This window comes from Hippocampus bargibanti, linkage group LG09, assembly GCF_051943395.1.
Source record: "Hippocampus bargibanti isolate YZ-2025 linkage group LG09, ASM5194339v1, whole genome shotgun sequence".
Lineage (NCBI taxonomy): Eukaryota > Metazoa > Chordata > Actinopteri > Syngnathiformes > Syngnathidae > Hippocampus > Hippocampus bargibanti.
Window position 1 is genome coordinate 25055001 of NC_142742.1, and position 21597 is coordinate 25076597.

At 47.3% G+C, this 21597-nt stretch overlaps 2 protein-coding genes across 3 annotated transcripts in view; one reads left to right on the plus strand and one right to left on the minus strand.

Moving 5' to 3' along the window:
• npas3 (neuronal PAS domain protein 3) overlaps positions 1-12590 on the plus strand; it is a 49362-nt gene extending 36772 nt beyond the window's left edge. For both annotated transcript variants that reach the window (XM_089004861.1, XM_089004862.1), the window contains exons 7-12: positions 1035-1150; positions 1211-1404; positions 6565-6671; positions 10391-10538; positions 11261-11376; positions 11437-12590. In XM_089004861.1, the coding sequence (XP_088860987.1) occupies positions 1035-1150; positions 1211-1404; positions 6565-6671; positions 10391-10538; positions 11261-11376; positions 11437-12356 (1601 nt within the window). In that variant the 3' untranslated portion in view covers positions 12357-12590. The remainder of the gene's footprint in view (positions 1-1034; positions 1151-1210; positions 1405-6564; positions 6672-10390; positions 10539-11260; positions 11377-11436) is intronic.
• Positions 12591-18362: 5772 nt separating this feature from the next.
• sptssa (serine palmitoyltransferase, small subunit A) lies at positions 18363-21527 on the minus strand. The gene is made up of 2 exons (XM_089004280.1): positions 21349-21527; positions 18363-19516 (listed from the first exon to the last, which is right to left on the minus strand). Exons 1-2 carry the CDS (start codon positions 21449-21451, stop codon positions 19413-19415), a joined length of 207 nt encoding a protein of 68 aa, XP_088860406.1. The 5' UTR covers positions 21452-21527; the 3' UTR covers positions 18363-19412.
• Positions 21528-21597: the final 70 nt, after the last annotated feature.

Genomic DNA, 21597 nt, shown 5'->3' on the forward strand with positions numbered 1-21597 from the left:
CATTTGCAAATTAAACAAAGCGACTTGATGTGGCCGCACGAGGACGTCACTTCATCAGGACGTTCAAACACGCCTCAGATTGCCTCGCCGGCGGCGGCGCTCCGCCGAGACGCCGCGCTAATTACATCTGCCGCTCTTTGCTTGACGGCGGGGGAGATGCGGCGCCCCGCCCCCCCATCGCCGTACACACTTTGTGCAAGCAACTCAAGTTGTGAGAGTGACGTAGCGACGGGCTACGCTAACGCTTGTCGCTCGGCTGCCGTTAGCAATTGCGCTTATCGATGCTATGCGGAAGCGCCATTCATTATCAGAGAAACGGCGCGCTCGTTCTTTGAAGAAAAGTCACGTTCCAACCATCCAAATTGAAGCTCAACAACTAAATCTTCATGAAAGCGGTTTGGTGAGCTTCAATTTGGATCCTTCATACAATAGCCTGCTTAGGCCACATTAGTAATACTGATGAGGTGATAGCGGTGGAAGTGGGGCAAACCTCAACTACCAGTAAGACTTTAGTTTGCTGACAAAGTTTCTTGGATAAGACGCGAAACGTCCGACACCTTCAGAGAAGTAAAGATGACGGCTGAAGAAACCTTTTCATCGATGGATGGACCACTCCTGTACGACTGAGAGCTTACACAGACGTGTATAAAGCATTTTAGCCCCCAAAAAAAACATGTAGAGTAAGGCGTTTTTAGCCCCCAAAAAATGACCATGTAGCTATTGTAAGGCGTTTTTGGCATGAAAAAATGACCATGTATAGAGTCAAGTGTTTTTACTCCAACAAAACGACCAGATAGCTGATAGCTAGCTAGCTAGGCAGCTCGATAGCTAATAGATAGCTGGATAGATCGCTACCCAGCCAGCTAGATAGCCATTAGATAGTTCGTAGATAGCTACCCAGCCAGCCAGATAGCTAGATATAGCTAATACATAGCCAGCTGGATAGCTAGCCATCTAGCTAGGCAGCTAACAGATAGCTAATAGCTCGCCAGCTCGCCAGCTCTGGCATTGACTCGACGCTGTTGTCTTTGCAGCGGAATCGAGCGTCGGCGGCGTCCCGTCGACCGACTGTCTGGAGCGTTCCTTCTTCATCCGAATGAAGTCCACGCTCACCAAAAGGGGCGTCCACATCAAGTCGTCGGGATACAAGGTGACGCGGCGTCTCGCGGCGCCGTTTAGCCCCCGCGCCGACCTCCAATTTGTGCCTCAGGTGATCCACGCGACGGGTCGCCTGCGCATCCGCATGGCGCTGCCGCACGGCCGCTCGGCGCCCAACCGGGTGATGGGCATGGTGGTGGTGGCGCACGCCCTGCCCCCGCCCACCATCAGCGAGGTGCGCATCGACTGTCAAATGTTTGTCACGCGCGTCAACATGGACCTCAAGATCGTCTACTGCGAGAACAGGTGAGATTTTCATCGGACCGCCGCTTCTGATGCCGCTTGATGGATTTGTTGGCTGCCCCACAAGAGATGCTCGCAAAAGCGACAAAGCGCCGGTGTCCAAGCTGAGGGCTGGGGGCCGAATCTGCCCCGCCGCGTCATTTTAAAAGAATGTTTTTAGCCCGAAACATCCAACATGTATAGGAAGGCTTTTTTAGCCCCCAAAAAATCACCATGTATAAGAAGGCGTTTTAGCTCCAAAAATGACCATGTAGAAGAAGAAAGAAAAAAAAACAAGTGTGTAGAGCAGGGGTGGGCAAACCTTTTGACTGGCGGGCCATAATGGGTTCTAAGATTTGACAGAGGGGCCGCCAGGCCAGGAGCATTTGGAGGGAGTGTTTGGGCCGGATGTACTAAAGCATTACAAGTCTTTCAAAACGGGAAAAATAGCCCTTAGCAGTTCATACATTTGTTTCAAGGAATATGCAAGATATGGCATTTACAGACTATTTCGCGGATACCTGCGATGTGGGGCCAGCAACTTTTCAGAGTTGTCTGCCCCGGTGTCCGCTAGCTTTTTGTCATGAGTTTCAGACACTGTTTTTACTATCATTTGGACAAGTTCGGCGGGCCGGATTAAAAAGCCGCATTTTGTGCTTTATGTGGTATATTAAAAAGACGGATTATGTCGCCCGTGCGCCGTAGTTTAACCATGTCTGATGTAGAGTACGGCTTTTTTAGCCCCCCCCAAAAAACAACCATGTTCAGTAAGGCGTTTTTAGCCCAAAAAAAACACCATGTATAAGAAGGCGTTTTTAGCTAAAAAAAACCACCATGTATAGTCATGCGTTTTTAGCCACAAAAAAATGACTATATATAGTAAGCCGTTTTTATCCCCCCCCCCCCAAAAAAAAAAAAAAACAATGTATAGTAAGGCTTTTTAGCCGAAAAAACCGACCATGTATAGTAAGGCGTTTTTTGATTGAATTTCTTCCTTTTTCCCCCCACGTTTCTTTGTTCCACTTGTGTCCATGAGCACATTTCTTCCTGCCATCTTTTAAGATTCCTGATGTGACGCCGCGTCCGTCCGTCCGGCGGGCGCCGGCGTGGCGCATTTTTATTCATGAGCCAATCGGGCGCCGTAAGCCGCGCGCGAGTCTCTGATGGATCTATCTTGCTCGCCGGCGTCCAGATAAAAGTGATAGCATCTCGCTGGCGACTTAACCGTCTGACCGTCCAGATTCCATCAAGCTCCACGCCGCGCAAAAAGAAGGAGAAAGCGGCTTTCATTGCTAAAAAAAAACGGAAAAAGTCAAGGCTCGGATGGTGTTTTTGTGTAGGCTGCGAGCGACACAATGACGAGCGCCGGCCGCCTCCATTACAGGAAGAGGAAATGTCTTTTTCGCAGGTTCGAGGCGGGCTCTTATCTTACGCTAGATGTTCCAGCACCGTGCCCAAAATCAGCCAATTCATCCCATCGCCGGCGAATCCTAAAAATAAGAATCCATGTGATTTACAAGCGACTTTCAAAACTCGCAAGGTCACTTTACAGTCACAGGATACGTTTTTTTTTTCTGTGAGTGAGAAGCGGCAGCCACACACGCTAATGGATAGAAAGTTAGCTAGCTAGCTAATAGATAGCAAGATAGCTAATATGTTTCCAGACTCATATAGCTATCTAGCTAGATATAGCTAATAGATAGCAAGCTTTCTAGATAGCTAATAGATTAGTCCCACAAGGGGAAATTTTCATTATTAGCGTGCTAGCTCCAATCCAAAAATACTCTCTTACAATCAAGAAAGTCAGTCTTGCCTGGGAATAAAAAAAGTTTCCCTTCATACTACAGTGGGACCTTGGCTTACAAATTTAATTGGTTCCCAGACAGAGTGTGTAAGGTGAAAAGTGTGTATCCCAAATATTAATTTCCCATAGGAAACCATTAAAATGAGAATAATCTGTCCCAGGTATCCATAAAATATAATTTTCAACTAAATAAGCCTTAAAACTACACACAACATACCTTATTCTACGTATAATAAACGCGCTATTGTATAGTAATGAAAGAAATACACTGCACTGTATAATAAAGTCACTTTATTTACATTTGTGATGGTCATTGATGGCTTGATGGAATGGCGTTGGAGGTCAGAGGGAATTGCTGTTTGGAAAGAGAGTCACCATAAGGACTGTTGGTAACTCAACCTCCGGTGTGGCTTCTCTTCTTTGCTTCTTTGGAGACTCCTCGTCATTTTTGCTGATTAAAAACCTCTTAATTGACACCTGTTGCTTTCTGACTTGTCAGGTCTTATGAAGCTGAGGCATCACATGATCGTTCATCATGTTGATGATTGTCATAACCACAGTCTTTTCTGGATGGAACTGTTGGGTAATAGCCTGCACATCATTCCACTTTGCCAACATTGCCTTCTCCTCCTTGCCCTCAGATGTTCTGGAACCATCCGTTGCTGGCTTAAAAATCCTCAATAAGCGGCGAACTTCCAGGTTGCCGCGTGGCGATGTCGGAGTGAATTAGCCGTGCTTGCTCGCATATAATTGCTTGACTCACGCTGTCGCCAGATAGCTGCTTTTCGTTAATCCAAATGAACAGAAGTTTTGCAACTTCTTCGATTGCCCGAGACCGTTGCCTTGACAGCGCGGAAACACCTTTTGCAACAGATGCACTTTTAATGGCTTCTCGGTTGCGGAGGAGGATGGTTGACTTGGCATATCCGCACTGGGCCGCTAAATCAGACAAACGCACACCTCGTTCGTGTTTTTCAATCATCTCCTTCTTCTCCTCGACTGTAATCTTGTTTTGTGTCTTCTTCGGCTGAACACGAGCCTGTGGTGTTGTCTTTTTCGGTCCCATAACAGCAAAAATATCTGTAAAAAACTCCTTGATGTTTGCATTCAGAGAAAGGAGAGAAAGGGGGTGTGGAAAGGTAGGCCGGCCGGCAGGGGTGCTGTTCGGTCATGTGCTTTAGTATTCTTCCGCCGAAGATTACTCCGACAGCTGTGGTGGGGGATGTGTATCGCGAAAAGTAGTGCTTATGCCAAGGTTTAATTTTCATAAATTTAACGTTCGTAAACCGAAAAGTTCGTAAGGCAAGGTGTTTGTAAACCGAGGCCCCACTGTACATTTGATTTATAAGCGCCTTTCAAAACTCTCAAGGTCACTTTAGAGTCACGGGATAAGTTTGTTTTGCTGTGGGTGAGCAGCGGCAGCCACACGCGCCAGCGTTCAATCAACCCAGAACTCAAATAGATAGAAAGCTAGTTACCTAGCCAGTTACCTAGCTAGATAGCCAGCCCGCTAGATAGTGAAAACATTGCTTGCTAGATAGCTAGCTAGCTAGCCAGCCAGCCAGATAGCTAGCTAGTTAGCCAGCCAGATAGCTAGCTAGGCAGCCATAACTAATAGATAGCAAATAATAATAATAATACATTTTATTTCAAGCGCCTTTCAAAACACCCAAGGACACTTTACAATAAAAACAATAAAACAAAGCACATAACAGGATGCAGTCAACATCGGACTGCATCACATCCTCGACCACCTTGACAACACAGGAACCTACGCAAGGATCCTGTTTGTGGACTACAGCTCTGCGTTCAATACCATCATCCCAGAACTCCTCAGCCCCAAACTTCTCCAGCTACGATCTGCCAGTGGACCCTCAGCTTCCTGACAGGACGGACACAACAGGTCAGACTGGGAAATATATCATCCACGACACGAACCACGAGCACTGGAGCCCCGCAGGGATGCGTCCTCTCTCCATTGCTCTTCTCTCTCTACACGAACGACTGCACCTCAACGCACCCGGCTGTCAAATTCATAAAGTTCGCAGACGACACCACGGTCATCGGTCTCATCAAAGACGGCGACGAGTCTGCGTACCGACAACAAGTGGAGCAGCTGGAGCTCTGGTGCAGCCGTCACAACCTGGAGCTGAACACGCTCAAGACAGTTGAGATGATGGTGGACTTCAGGAAACATCCATCACCACAGCTACCCCTCACACTATCCAACTGCCTGGTGTCAACCGTTGAGACCTTCAAGTTCCTGGGAATCACGGTCTTCCGAGGACATGAAGTGGGAGGTCAACACCAACTCTATCCTGAAAAAGGCCCAACAGAGAATGTACTTCCTGAGGCTGCTAAAGAAGCATGGCCTGCCACAGGAGGTGCTGCAACATTTCTACACGGCTGTCATCGAATCCATCCTTTGTTCTTCCATCACCGTTTGGTTCGGGGCCGCCACAAAAATGGACAAAATCCGACTTCAACGGACAGTTAGGACGGCGGAAAAAATCATTGGCACCGCCCTACCCACTCTCGAGGACTTGCACACTGCAAGAATCCAAACTAGGGCGCGGAAAATCCTACTGGACCCTCCGCACCCTGCCCACCACCTTTTCCAGCTACTCCCCTCAGGCAGGCGCTATCGATCCATGCGCACCAAATCCAGCAGACATTTAAACAGCTTCTTCCCCCAAGCCATTAACTCTTTGAACTCTTTCAACAGTAGCCAAAATGGAACTGTATAGTGCCACTTAGCAGTTTTTTTGACAACGATACTAGTGCAGCGTGTTCTACCGGAAACAAATTCCTTGTGTGTCCTACATACTTGGCAATAAAGATGATTCTGATTCTGATAACAATAAAACCATAAGTAAAATGATATATAATAAAATAGCAGAAAAATAGACAAATAGCTAGCAAATGACACTAAAAAATACTGGTAATACTACTACTACTACTACTACTACTACCTACTAATAATAATAATAATAATATTAATAATAATAATAATAAATTTGATTTCTAAGCGCCTTTCCAAACTCTCTAGGGCACTTGACAGTCACAGGATATGTTTTTTTTCTGTGGGTGAGCAGCGGCAGCCACACGCACCAGCGTTCTCTCAACCTGGAAGTAACTCAAATAGACAGAAAGCTAGCTAGATAGCTAATATGGATGCTAGTTGATTAAAAAACACAAATGATAGCTGGTAAAAAAATGGCAGCTGATGACAAAAAAAAATGAATTGAACGAATGCGCAATTTTTGGGGCAACGTTGTGGCGCGGTTGCCAAGGTGACGGGTGAAAGGATCAGGTGGGTGTGCGACCAATCTGTGCCGTGATCGGTCGCTTAAGGAACGGCGCTTATGTTGTGCTGGCAGGATCAGCGACTACATGGACGTATCGGCCGCCGACGTGGTGGGCAAACGCTGCTACCAGCTGATCCACGCCGAGGACGTGGACGCCATCCGGCAAAGTCACCTGGACTGTGAGTAGCGCCTCGCTAAAGCGGCCAAAATTCATCCAAAGGGGAAAAAAACGAGAGAAAATGGCTGCATAACCCTGGCGACCTTTACTACCTTCCTCCTCGTCATCGTCAGCCACCAGCAAAATTGGCTCTCCCATCAAAAATTCATGTTTGGCAATGGGGAGATAAGAATAATAATAATAATAATAATAATCCATTTCATTTATAAGCGCCTTTCAACACTCTCAAGGTCACTTTACAGTCACAGGATCAGTTTTTCTGCGGGTGAGCAGCGGCAGCCACACACGCCAACGTTCACTCAACCCAGAAGGAACTCAAATAGATAGAAAGCTATCTAGGTAGCTAATAATAATAATAATAATAATAATAATAATAATAATAATAATCCATTTCATTTATAAGCGCCTTTCAAAACTCTCAAGGTCACTTCTAAAATAGAAAGAAAGCTAGTTAACCAGCTAGTAGATAGCTAATAGATAGCTGGCTAATAGCTATCCAGCTAATAGCTAGCTAATAGATAGCAAATACGTAGCTGGCCAGATGGCTAATATACAGCTAGCTAGGTAGCCAGCCAGCCAGCTAGATAGATAGACAGCCAGGTAACCAGCTAGGTAGCCATCTAGGTAGCCAGCTAGATAGCTAGCTAGATTGCTGGATAGTCAGGTCCGCTTCCTGGCCTCACACTGATCAGGTGTTGGGTGAGAGGGGGGGGGGGTGTCTCCAAGTTGCAGGACGCCCCCGCCCCCCCCCCCGGACCGCCTTTACACCCCCTGCAAAAAGGTTGCGCTTCAACACGGCCCGTCGGCAAACGCGCCGCCGTCACATCCAAGATGGCGGCGAGTCCAAGCGGACCCGCCTTTTCCAAGATGGCCGCTTGAAAAGACAAATGGAGGCTTGCGAGACAGACGCGTGGACAGACACAGGAAGAAAGAGAGAGCGGGCGGGCGTTGAAGCCCGGAGGCCATTTCACTCTCTGCGGACCGCCACCATCTTTAATCGACGCTCGCGCACGCACGTCAAAGGCCTGTCACACACACACGCGTGTGCGCAGGTAAAACATGACAGTCACATTCAAGTGACTTTGTGCTCGACTTCCTGGTGGTGCTGGGCTCTGATTGGCTGATTCAATGTCACCATTTGCAGCCATTCGATTGTCAACATGATAGAATAATAATAGTCCTGTTCATGTCTAAGCGCCTTTAAAAACTCTCAAGGTCACTTTACAGTCACAGGATCAGTTTTTTCTGTGGGTGAGCAGTGGCAGCCACAGGCGCCAGCGTTCACTGAACCCGGAATAATTCAAAAAGATAGAAAGCTAGCTAGCTAGCTAATAGAATGCTAGATAGCCAGCTAATAGCTAGCTAGCTAACTAGACAGCTAATATGTTTCCTGACTCAAATAGCTAACTATAATGCTAAAAGCTAGCTCTCTAAAAGCTAGCTAGGCTAATGTCAATCACAAGAGCCGTCAGCTGCCATGTTAATCACTTCTTTTGCTCACACGCACGCCACAAAAAAAGATGGCGTTTCTCCTCCATCATCCAAGTGGAAAGCTCAGCGTTGACCCTCGTAGGCTCGGAACCAGCACGTGACGTATGAGCCCCCCCCCCCCCCCCCCCTTCGCCATCGCACCGCGACCGCTCCCGGGCGGACGTGGCAAAGTCGGCCAAATTACGGGCTAACAAAACGTGTCGCCATGGTAACGTCCCCGCTGGCCTCCAGCCGAGGTCTTCTGAGTTTGGTTTTCAGTCAAAGTGCACGAGCGCTTTGGGTGGGGGCTGATGCACTTTGGACAGAGTAGAAGAAGAAGAGTCACGACACCACCTGGTGGACAAAGCCACTCGGCGCAAGCTAGGCGGTTGCTGAAGGAACGGTGATGGTTTATAATATCACAATAATACATTTAATTTCTTTTTCTTTGGGCTTTTCCCTTCAGGGGTGGCCACAGCGAATCAATGTCCTCCATCTAAGCCGGTTTTTTGCATCCTCTTCTTTCACACCAGCTACCTTCATGTCCTCTTTGATGAGATCCATAAAGCTCCTCTTGGGTCTTCCTCTCGGTCTCCTGCCTGGCAGTTCAAGGCTCAGCATCCTTCTCCCGATATAGTCACTCTCTCTCCCCTGGACATCTGGTCCAAACCATCTCAGTCTGACTTTCTCTCCAAAGCCTCTAATCTGAGTTGTCCCTCTAATGTACTCCTTCCTGATCCTATCCAACCTGGTCACTCCCAAAGAAAAGCTCAACATCTTCAGCTCTGCTTCCTGTCTTTTCTTCAGTGGCACTGTCTCCAGTCCAAACATCATGGCTGCTCTCACCACCGTTTTATACACTTTTCCTTTCATCCAAGCTGAAAGCCTGACATCACACATCACACCTGACATTTTTCTCCAGCCTGCCTGGACACGCTTCTTCACCTCTTTTCCACAGTTGAGCCCAAGTACTTAAAATCCTCCACCTTCTTTATCTCTTCTCCCTGTAGCATCACTCTTGCGCTTGGATCCCTCTCATTCACACACATCTATTCCGTCTTGCTGCGACTGATCTTCATTCCTCTCCTTTCCAGGGCATATCTCTCCACATCTCTAGTTTCTCCGCCACCTGGTCCCCGTTCTCGCTACAGATCACAATGTCATCTGCAAACATCACGGTCCAAGGAGATTCTTGTCTAACATCGTCTGTCAGCCTGTCCATCACCATAGCAAACGAGAAGGGCTCAGAGCTGACCCCTGGTGGAGTCCCACCTCCACCTTGAATTCCTCAGTCACACCGACAACACACCTCACAACTGTCTTACAGTCACGATACATGTCTTGCGCCGCTCTGACATACTTTTCGGTCACTCCAGACTTCCTCATGCAATGCCACAGCTCTTCTCTGTCACCCTGTCGTACGCTTTCTCCAGATCTACAAAGACACAATGCAATTCCTTCTGACCTTCTCTGTACTTCTCTATCAGCATTCTTCAAGCAAACACTGCATCCGTCGTACTCTTTTTTGACATGAAGCCATACTGCTGCTCACAAATGTTCACTTCTGCTCTTAGTCTTGCTTCAACTACTCTTTCCCAGAGTTTCATTGTATGGCTCATCAACTTTATTCCTCTGGAGTTAATAATAATAATAATAATAATAATAATAATAATAATAATAATCCATTTCATTTCTAAGCACCTTTCAAAACTCTCAAGGTCACTTGACAGTCACAGGATCAGTTTTTCTTATGGTGAGCAGCGGCAGCCACACTCACCCCGGAAGTTACTCAAATAAATAGAAAGCTAGCTAGCTACCTGATAGCTAAGAGCTCGCTAGCTAGAAAGCTATCTAGCTATATAGGTAATAGATATACAGATAGATAGCTTGCTAGCTAGATAGAAAGCTAGCTAGCCAGCTCGATAGATAGCAAGCCATCTATATCTAGCAGGCCAGCTTTATATCTAGCAAGCTACTAAATAGCAAATAGCTAGATAGCTTTTAGTCCTTTTCATCCAAACGTCAAGTAGACTTGGTGACCTAGCTAGTTAGAAAGCTAGCTAGCTCTATCGGTAATCGATATACAGAAAGATAGCTTGCTAGCCATCTAGAAAGCTAGCTAGCCAGCCAGCTAGATAGCTAGTGAGACAGCTATATGGCTAGCTAGCCAGCTAATAAATAGCAAATAGCTAGCTACCTTTTATGTCCGGGACGATGCTAATGTTAGCTGTCGCGTGCTTTGCTTTGCAGTGATGACCAAAGGCCAGTGCGTGACCAAGTACTACCGCTGGATCCAGAAGAGCGCCGGCTACATGTGGATCCAATCCAGCGCCACCATCGCCGTCAACGCCAAGAACGGCGGCGACAAGAACATCATCTGGATCAACTACGTGCTCAGGTTGGACCTCATCACAACCACTTTTTCCTTCTGTCATCTGCTCTGCTTTTGGGCGGGGGGTGTGGCTTGCTCGGGTTTTAAAAATAACAATAACAACAACAACAACAACAACAATAATACATTTCATTTATAAGCGCCTTTCAAAACTCTCAAGGACACTTTACAGTCAGGATATTTTTTCTAAGGGTGAGCAGTGGCTGGCACAAGTAGGCTAGTAAACAAATGAATAAATAAATAAGTAAATAAACAAACAAACAGTTAATAAATAAATGCACAAGTTCACAAAGGGTCAAATAAATAAATAAATAAATAGATGAATAAGTGTATAAAAAATAAGTGATTATATAAATAAAAAAATAGGTGAATACATAGCTGAATAAATAAACAAATCAATAAACAAACAGTTAATAAATAAATAAATACAAATGGATGATTAAATAAATACATGAATAAATAAACTAATAAATAAGTGAATTAAAAAAAGTGATTCTATAAATACATAAATAATTCAATAAACAAACAAACAGCTCATAAAGAAATAAACAAATAAATAAATGAATGCACCGGTACACAAATGGACAAATAAAGAAATAAACAAATAATCAGTGATTATATATATATTCAAAAAAATGGTGAATAAATACATAAAAAATAGTTGAATAGCTAAATAAATAAAAAGATACATCTCTAGTGTCGTGGCAAAGTGTGGTTTGTGTCGGCAGCAACCACGAATACGAGGACACGCCCGTCGACTTTGGCCAGATGCCGAAGCTCCCGCAAAACCATCCGGATTCCTGCGACTCCTCCGACTCGGATTGCGAGTCCAAAGAAAACTCGGGTAAGTCTGTCTCGGCGCGGGCGCCTCCGGCAACATTCAACGTACGCATTCCGTCACCAGAAAACGACGAGGCGGCGCAAAAGCCAGGCCAATCGGAAGTCGGCGTAGACGGCGAGGGACGGGGGCGGCGCGGCCACGCCCTTTCGCAGCGGCGGGAGGAGCCCGAATCGTCCGGCGACGACGGCGCCGTCCGGGGAGGCCTTCGGATCAAAGCGGAGCACTTCGGCGAGGCGGACGCGCTCCCGCGCCCTTCGCCTTCGTCCTCCGACGAAGAAGACGACGGCGGCGAAGCGGAGAAGCTTCTGCGCCGCAAGAGGCGGAAAGCCCAAAAGTGGGAGCGGCCGCGAAGCCGCAAGATGCGTCCGTCCTCGCCGTCGGGCGTCCCCGTCCCTCCGCCGGCCGTCCACGACATCAAGACGGAAATGTCGGAGCCCGTCAACTTTGACAACGACAGCAGCATCTGGAACTTTCCGCCCAACCGGGAGATTTGCCGCAACGAGTCGCCCTTCAGCGTGACGGCCAAGCCGGCCACGCCGAGCCCCCTCAAGCCGGGGGGGTCCATCCCCGACGGCGTCCCCACGCCGCCGGCCGCCGAGGGCGGCGCCGCGGCCAGGAAGCCCCCTTACGACGGAAGCTCCGCCCCCTCGGGCCCCCCGTCGCCGCCCGCCGAGGTCTCGCGAGTTTACACCGCCGGGACCATCCGCTACGCGCCGGCCGACGTCACGCTCGCCGTGGCCTCGGGGGGGCTGCCGGCCAACGCCCCCGTCCACTTTGCCGAGGCGCCGCCCTTCGGCCTGGACCCCAAGACCCCCGTGGAGATGCTGTACCACCACGTGCGCCGCCTCAACGTGCCCTTCGCGGGCTCCCCGGGGGACGCCGGAGGGACGGGCGCCTTGATGCCCGTTGACGGGATTTTCTCCACGTTGCCCTTTCCCGCCGTCTACGCCAACGGCATCCAGGCGGAGAAGAAGGACGACTAGCGGGGGCCGGCCCCCAAATGACCCGCCCCCAAATGACCGGTTTTTACTGTGCTTTCCGACTCCACTGTGTCGCCGGGGGTAACGGGCGAGGGATTGGCCCAGGTCAAGACGGAAGGATGCGCCAAGCGAGGCCTTTGTAGCACTTTTTTTCACCCCTCGCTCCTCTTTGCCGCCATTTTGCTCCGCCGCCGATCGAGCCGAAGAATGTTGACGTCTTTGTCATCGCTTCCTGTTGTCGCCAGAATGTGGAACTCTTTCCTGTTGGTGCTATGACAAAATGGCCGCCGTCATCTCAGCGATACGGAGGCCAAGCGGCTAAGCACCTAGCGTCGCATTGAAGCGCGATGCTAATCATTCATTCCGATGACCTAGCGCTCAAGTTATCAGCTAGCATTGATGTTTGCCGGTTAACATCCAGGCTACTGGGTTAGCATCGGTGCTCGCAATGGCTACTCAGGTTTGCTTCGAGGCCGATGGGAAGGTTTTCATGCTCATCTTCTAACAAACTGGATGCTCGTCAGTGGACCTTCATGGTCATCGCTTTATGCAAATCGCCCAGGTTATCAATTCCACACTGCGTTTAGCATCCACGCTATCATTGGCTAGTTTTTCTGAAGCGATTAGCACTCAAGGTTGTTACATTGAGGCTTTACTGACCCGTCGTGATGCTAACCAGTCAGCAGATACGCTGGTTGTTTAGCACCATTGGCGTCAATGGCTATCATCGCGGCTATTTAGCTCAAATGCTAAATAACCTACGGCAAGTCCAGCTCATCCATGGGTGACCTCGATGTTAACAGGTTAGCATTGAAGCTAATCGGCATCTGAAATGGATGCTCGTCAGGTAGCATTGATGGTACGTCAGCAAGTACACACATCAGCTAGCATCGAGGCTAATGAGCTGTGACTGTAAAGTGACCTTGAGAGTTTTGAAAGGCACTTAGAAATTAAATGGATTCTTCTTCTTATTATTATTATCATTACATGAAAAATGAATGATCAGCTAGCATCGACGCTAATGAGCTGTGACCGTAAAGTGACCTTGAGAGTTTTGAAAGGCACTTAGAAATGAAATGGATTATTATTATTATTATTATCATTACATGAAAAATGAATGATCAGCTAGCATCGATGCTAATGAGCCAGCATGGCCTACGTGAAAAATGAATGTCTTGGACCCTGACCGGTTGCTGTATGAGTTGACAAGCTTGTTTTCCGCACTTCTTCTTCTTCCGGAATCTTCTACGCCAACTGCGGGGAAGACGATCCGTCGACTTCCGTCGCATCGCCGACGACTTGTTGTCCCCCCCAATAACGTGAGGGGCGGGGGGGAGAAACAAAAAAAAAAAAAAAAACAAAGAAAGGTGTGCACTGTGAATTGACCTCATTTGTATTTTTTGCTAAGACGAAGGGAAAAAAAATGGATCCCGCAAATGTGCGTAAACGTGATGTTTTTGTCTACTTCCTGTTTTTTGGTGTGGCTCACAGCCACTTCCTGTTGCTGTGCGTGTTGCTCTGTGCCGTGTGTGCGCCGTTGCCGCCGCCGCCGCCTCTGTCGTCAACGTCGTCGTGGTGTCTTCTGTGTGCTCTCGTATAAACGCCAAAACAACCCAGGGAGGCTTTGGAGTTGGGTTGATGTGCTGCAGGAAATCACAACAACAACAACAACAAACAAACAAAAACGTTTGTACTTTCTTCTTCTTCATTGTTTTTTTTTTTTTTTGGGGGGGGGGGGGGGTCATCCTTTCTTCTTCTGCGCTTTGCTTTTGTGCCGTCGTCTTGTTGATAAAAGCGCCTGCTAAGCTTTCTGGGACCTCCGCCGCCCTTTTCACGTGTCATTTTGACGCGTTGAGATATTTGGACGCCAGGCAGCCATTTTCAAATCCAGTTTGAGCGCTCAAACGAGCAAAAGACTCCACACACACACACACACACACACACACACACACACACACACACACACACACACACACACACACACACACACACACACACACACACACACACACACACACACACACACACGCACGCAAAAGCTCCATCCCAAGTCTGTTTTCCAGCTTTTCACATTCTATACAAAAAAGCCACTATCTAGATGCTATATAGCTAGCTAGCCAACTATTTGAGTCAGGAAACATATTAGCTAGCTAGCTTTGCTTTCATCAAAACAAAAGACAGAGGAAAGAGTCGCCATTTTGGAAAGCAAAGAAAAAGCTTATAATTCACAAGATCAAAAAAGTGTTTTTCTCGCCCTTTTAGTGCTCCCTCGTCACAGTGTCGCTTTTTGGGCATGTCTAACCGTCGCAAGGTCGCCCTGGACTTTGCGGCGGAAAAGGTCAAGAGGTCAAAAGGTCTCCTTGGTTTGTCTTGTAGCGGCTTTCGCGTCTGCTGCGCCGAGACTTGAAAATGGCTGCCGCTGTCCTCATCGTTTAAGTGTCAACAAAAAGTGTGTCTGTGTTTTGGAAATTCTTCTTTTTTCAAAGAAACGACGACAACGGGCTCTTCTCTTGCTATCAATGTGAATTAATGGTGTTCTTTAAGAGTTTGAGGAAAAAAAAGCAACAAAAAGAGTTTAAAAAAAAAAAAAGGGAAATCTGTGACGTGCATTTCTATTTTCTTGCCTCGCAGAACAGGAGAAACATGCTAACGATGCTAACTTGGAGTGCCTGTCTTGTTTTATTCCTGCTTTTTGCTTTGATTTGTCGTCGGTGGAAAATGCTGCAAAGCCAACACGTGCAAACCTCATTTTTCTAACGGTTCTTCTTTTCTACCTTTCCTAAGTTGGCGTCACGACGACATCTGGCAGGAGACATTTTCACAATAAAAATCTTGGTCTTCAACCAGCCTGCTGTTGTTGCCCCCACTCCGCATTACTCATCTGGTCTGTCTTTTTTGATCATCTTCTTCGAGGGGGCGTTCGGTTCACGGTTCCAAATAAGGCGGCGAGGTCAGCGGGCGTCTGCCGCCACTTTAAATATTTCAGTGCCTGCAAAATGAGCCGTCATGCATAATAAAAATAATCATCCATTTCAATTCTAAGCGCCTTTCAAAACTCTCAAGGTCACTTTACACTCACAGGATCCGCTTTTCTGTGGGTGAGCAGCGGCAGCCACACGCGCCAGCGTTCACTCAACTCAAAGTGATCGAAAGCGAGCTAGCGAATAGAGAACTAATAGCTATCGATTCGCGAGCTAATGGCTATGTGTTCGCTAGCCAATAGCTATCTATTCACTAGCTAGCTAGCTATCTTGCTATCTATTTGAGTTACTTCGGGGTTGAGTGAACGCTGGCACGTGTGGCTTCCGCTGCTCACCCACAGAAAAACTGATCCTGTGACTGTAAAGTGACCATGAGAGTTTTGAAAGGCGCTTAGAAATCAAATGGATTATTAATATAATAGATATCCAAGTCAGGACTGTTGTGGACCAAGACACTCGGGCCTGATGATTTACCAATGGAGGTATGGAAGTGTCTTGGAGAGGTGGCGCTGGTGTTCCTGACTGGGTTATTCAACAAGATCTTAGATGGTGAACAGATGCCTGAAGAATGGAGACCAAGTGTACTGGTGTCCATTTTTAAGAACAAAGGAGATGTGCAGAGTTGTACTAACTACAGAGGAATAAAGTTGATGAGCCATACAATGAAACTCTGGGAAAGAGTAGTTGAAGCTAGACTAAGAGCAGAAGTGAACATTTGTGAGCAGCAGTATGGCTTCATGTCAAAAAAGAGTACGACAGATGCAGTGTCTGCTTGAAGAATGCTGATAGAGAAGTACAGAGAAGGTCAGAAGGAATTGCATTGTGTCTTTGTAGACGTGGAGAAAGCGTACGACAGGGTGACAGAGAAGAGCTGTGGCATTGCATGAGGAAGTCTGGAGTGACAGAAAAGTTTGTCAGAGCGGTGCAAGACATGTATCGTGACTGTAAGACAGTTGTGAGGTGTGCTGTCGGTGTGACGGAGGAATTCAAGGTGGAGGTGGGACTCCACCAGGGGTCAGCTCTGAGCCCTTAATCGAGCCTTATTTGCGATGGTGATGGACAGGCTGACAGACGATGTTGGACAAGAATCTGCTTGGACCATGATGTTTGCAGATGACATTGTGATCTGTAGCGAGAACAGGGAACAGGTGGCGGAAAAACTAGAGGTGTGGAGATATGCCCTGGAAAGGAGAGGAATGAAGATCAGTCGCAGCAAGACGGAATAGATGTGTGTGAATGAGAGGGATCCAAGTGCAAGAGTGATGCTACAGGGAGAAGAGATAAAGAAGGTGGAGGATTTGAAGGACTTGGGGTCAACTGCGGAAAAGAGGTGAAGAAGCGTGTCCAGGAAGGCTGGAGCGGCTGGAGAAAAATGTCAGGTGTGATGTGTGATAGGAGGGTTTCAGCTCGGATGAAGGGAAAAGTGTATAAAACGGTGGTGAGAGCAGCCATGATGTTTGGACTGGAGACAATGCCACTGAAGAAAAGACAGGAAGCAGAGCTGAAGATGTTGAGGTTTTCTTTGGGAGTGACCAGGTTGGATGGGATCAGGAAGGAGTACATTAGAGGGACAACTCATATTCGAGGCCTTGGAGACAAAGTCAGACTGATGGTTTGGTTGGACATGTCCAGAGGAGAGAGAGTGACTATATGGGGAGAAGGATGCTGAGCCTTGAACTGCCCGGCAGGAGACCGAGAGGAAGACCCAAGAGGAGCTTTATGGATGTGGTCAAAGAGGACATGAAGGTAGCTGGTGTGAGAGAAGAGGATGCACAAAACCGGGATAGATGGAGGACATTGATTCGCTGTGGCGACCCCTGAGGGGAAAAGCCCAAAGGAAAAGAAGAAGAAGATATCCAGGTAGCTGGTGAAGGAAATAAAGACATTTAGTCAGGCATTTCAAACATTGTAGGGTGAACATTAAAATAGTGCGTTGGTTAGTATCAATGGTGTTTTGTTTTCAGTGGATTGGATTGGATATGCCTTTATTAGTCTCACAGTGGAGAAATTGGATTGGATGGCTGAGGGAGCAGATGTGGAATGTGTGTCGGAGTTATATTTTTGCAGGCACTCGGGAGGCGAGGGGTTCGCTGATTCGCTGAATCACCCAAAAGAGGGGAAAGGTTACGACCTGACCGAGGCTGAAGGAAGGAGGTGCAGGTTAACAACAGAAACCAGCGCTATCTTGGCAAGGGCAACTTGAGACGTCTCCGCGACATCCCGCCAGAAGGATGCCGACATCAGAGGAGAGGCATCCAATCCACTGACGATTTCTTTGTTTGAGCCAAATTTGAATATGCACGCGGTACACCTTTAAATCTGGGCCGCTCAGTCTGAGTCTTTCGTCTCTCTTACTGATTTGGGGCACACGAATATTTTCTGAGACCCAGAATTCTGTCTTCGATCAAATTGTTAGCAATAAATCATCTGAGAGTAACTTGCCGGCTTCTTTGGTGATCTCTCTCACAACCAACATGCCAATTGTTAGGTTACAACCTTGCGCAATAAGGTCAATATTTCATTCCGTAATTTTAAAGATAACCGTCAAATGCTAATACTAGCCTGTAATATTTTAACCTAACACTAGCTAATAGATAGCAAATAGTCAGCCAGCTAACACTAATGGTGTGCTAGCTGGATAGATAGCTAACAGATAGCCAGCCAGCTAGCTAATAGCTAGCCAGCCAACTAGCTCACTAATAGATATCTAATCAGAATCATCTTAATTGCCATGTATTTAGAACACACAAGGAATTTGTTTCCGGTAGAACACGCTGCACAAGTATCATCAGCAAAACATTGCAAAGAGGCACAGTTCTATTCGGGTTACTGTTTCAAGAGTTTGTGGCGACCGACGGGGAACAAGCTGTTTAAAGGACAACAGACATCACTTTTTTGTTTCCTAACTGACATCAGAAAAACGTTTGATAGCATCTAAAATGCCCAAAACACGCAGTATTTTATTTTTAGTCAAATGCAAAACACCAATAAAAATGACTTCAAGTGTCTAAAAAGTACTTCAATTTGAAACCGGAAGTGGTCAGTTTCAGAAGGTCCCGCCCCCTTGTTTGTGGTGTCACGCCAAGACGTCTTGCCTTGCTCGAGAACCAAAACAATGACTTCAGATTCAGAAAAGATGCTTTCTTGTTACTCATCCAGTGATGAATAGGATTCCAATAGTTCTGAAGAGGAAAGCATACGTGTTTGCAATCGATGAAAGAATTTATTCCGGTCTTTTTGAGGCATCTGGAGAGAAATGTAGTGACAAACTCTTTAGTACTCACAGTACCCCAAAAAAGGCAGAAGATGGAGACAAAGCGCCGTGGAAATTGTCTCCTGGGACGTTTTGTCAGCGAACATCAAATACACTGTAGAAGTCTTGATGCAACACGCAACGATTCACCATCGCGCTATCGATGCGTTTTCCTTCTAATTTCGCCATCAACACCAAGTTTTCAGACCAAAGAAAGTCCCGCAAAATGCATTGAGGTGATGCAAGGTATGTCCTTTCTCGGCAAGGGGCGTTCCTTCAGTGACGTCACGTACGGACTCGTCACCAACTCCAAAACGAGACTTGTCGTGCGAAGAGCAGCAGTGTCGAGTCACACTTTTCTTTGCAAATGTTTTTTTATTCAAAGCAGAAAGGTCAACATTGTGGACATCGTTGCTCGTTGCTGGCGGCCATTCATTCCTACAACAAAGGCAGCACAATTTCAATGTCATCTTCCCAGTGACCACCAGATGGAGACAAACGAGCCCTTCTCCTGACACCGCCCCTTCTCTGTCAGGCGTTTTAATGGGGCCCCTCCACAAAGGAAATGACACGAGTTACAAATAGGAAAAAAATGGCATGTGCCACCAACAGTGTTGACTCAGGATGGAGGAAAAACAAACAAACAAACAAACAAACAAACAAACGTCAAGTACATTCTTTGAATTGATTGGTCCATTTTAAGAACGCGGCAAGGGTCCAGAAAAAGGCGCCGAGCGGCAGCGGAAAGAGTGCCGGCCGGGCAGAGGGAGTCCACCATCATCCTGGTCATCATCCTGGCCGTCGTTCCGTCCGTCCGTCCGTCCGTCACTGGACCATCTGGAAGTAGCGCAGGATGGCCATGATGTGCTGCGGCATGAAGACGTAGCCCGTGTAGACCGCCATGCCCGCCACGCTGACCAGCAGCGAGTCTGACGCGCCGGCGGTTAACGACAACAACACACGGCAAATGGGCAAGGGCGGCGACGGTCGGACCTTGGTGGACCTTCGACGCCCGAAACATCAACGCCAATCATTGGGCCAATTCATCGCCGATTAAAAATGCGCAGATTGACCGCCGACGCCTTCCAGGTTGGTTCTCCAGACAAGCTCCAAGGAATAGCCGAGGCAGAGGATACCGAAGATGATTTGCGCGGAATTTGGCAACGTCCGACCAGGCAAAGATTCCTGAAAATAAGACGGCGATATCTCGGTTTACGACCGCCTTGGCTTACGAACTTTTCGGCTTGCGGACGTTAAATTCCCAAGAATGTAATCTTGGCATACAAACTATTTTTCGGGATACGCACGGAGCGCCACAATGAGTGATGTGAAGTTCGTGAATGAGCCCCTTCTCCGCGCAAGAAAATGGCAGCCCACTTGTTTTGTCCGCTATTCCCCGCCCCCAGTCTTCGGTTAAAGCCACATGCGATTGGTCAAGAACGCAGCAGTGAGTTTTTATTGTTATTTAGTATTACAGTGATACTTTGGTTTACGAAATTAATTGGTTCCCAGGCAGTGTCTAAGGCGAAAAGTGTGTAACCCAAACATTATAGAAAACACATCCGAAACGTTACAGAAACACAGAGCTGCAAATAAAAATAGATAGGCAGACAACAGAGAGAGAGAGAGAGAGAGAGAGAGAAATGGATAGAAAACGGTGAAATTTGGACTCGTTTCAACTTTGATAGTTCATAGGCAAGGTGTAGACTGCAAGGTTAAAATATCCCATCAATCAGGCTCCACAAATAACTCGCACAAGCCATCTGTACACAAGATGCAAAAACGCTATCAACCCAGCTAAACAGAACACAATTGATGAGGAACTAGGTAAAATTATCGCCGAGGAAGCACGGCAACTTCACTCGGATATCGTCAAGAGGCAACGGAAGTTCGTCATCCATTGATGATTTCAAGGCTGGCCACGGATGGTTTGAGAACTTGAAGCGTCGTACAGGGATTCATAGTGTCATTTGTCTTGGTGAGGCAGCCAGTTCTGACGACAAAGATGTCAAAGCTTACAAGAAAGTATTCCTCAAGATGGTGGAAGAAGAAGGCTACGTTTCTCATCAAGTGTTTAATGCACTCCATTCCATCAAGCCATCAACGATCATCACAAAGGTCAATAAAACAACGTTATTACATAGTAGAGTTCATTTCTTTAATTACAATACCATAGCACATTTATTATACATAAAATGTGGTATATTTTGTGTCGTTTTAAAGGTTAGAAAATTGCAAAGTAGAAAATTACGTTATTTGGGGACCTGGGAACAGATTATTCTCATTTTTATGCTTTCCTATGGGAAATTAATGTTTGGGATACACACTTTTCGCCTTACACACACTCTGTCTGGGAACCAATGAAGTTCGTAAGCCGAGGTATCACTGTAATACTAAATAACAATAATAATAATAATGACACGACCTTTCCACCGATCGGTTTCCGCGTGATGGAGAAATCGTGAAGACGATGGCGTTCTTGGCCGCCATAATGCAAACAACGAGCCGTCAAAAGAGCATTATTTGAGCGAACCGCCTGTCCGAGCGGTCGTCGGTCGCAAGACTCGGTAGCCAAGACGCAGCGCTCAGTTTCCTAAAAGTCGACGACGTCACCTCGCCGTTCACCTGAAAATCGGGAGGGCGACGCCATCGACGGGTCCGTTTCTGAACAGCGCGACTGAACGCGACCGAACCCCGAGGTCGAATCGCTTCGCACACGACGTTCCGTCAAGGCGGAAGAGGGGCTCGCCGAAAAGGATACTGAAGACGGTCCTCTCCCACGGCTCCAGCATGTAGAGAGCCGTCACCAGAAGGTACTGGCGGTAGAACCATGACAAGTTCTTCCAGCAGTCGCCGAGAGCCATGTTCCGAACTGGTGAAGTTGCGAGTTTCCTTTCCGTCGATTCCTGCTCCGGGCGACTGCGCGTCGTTCCGGGTTGCCGGATGACGTCAACACGCTTTCGCACGTCGGCCAATCGAAAGAGCAGACGTAGACGCGGCCGCGATCGAT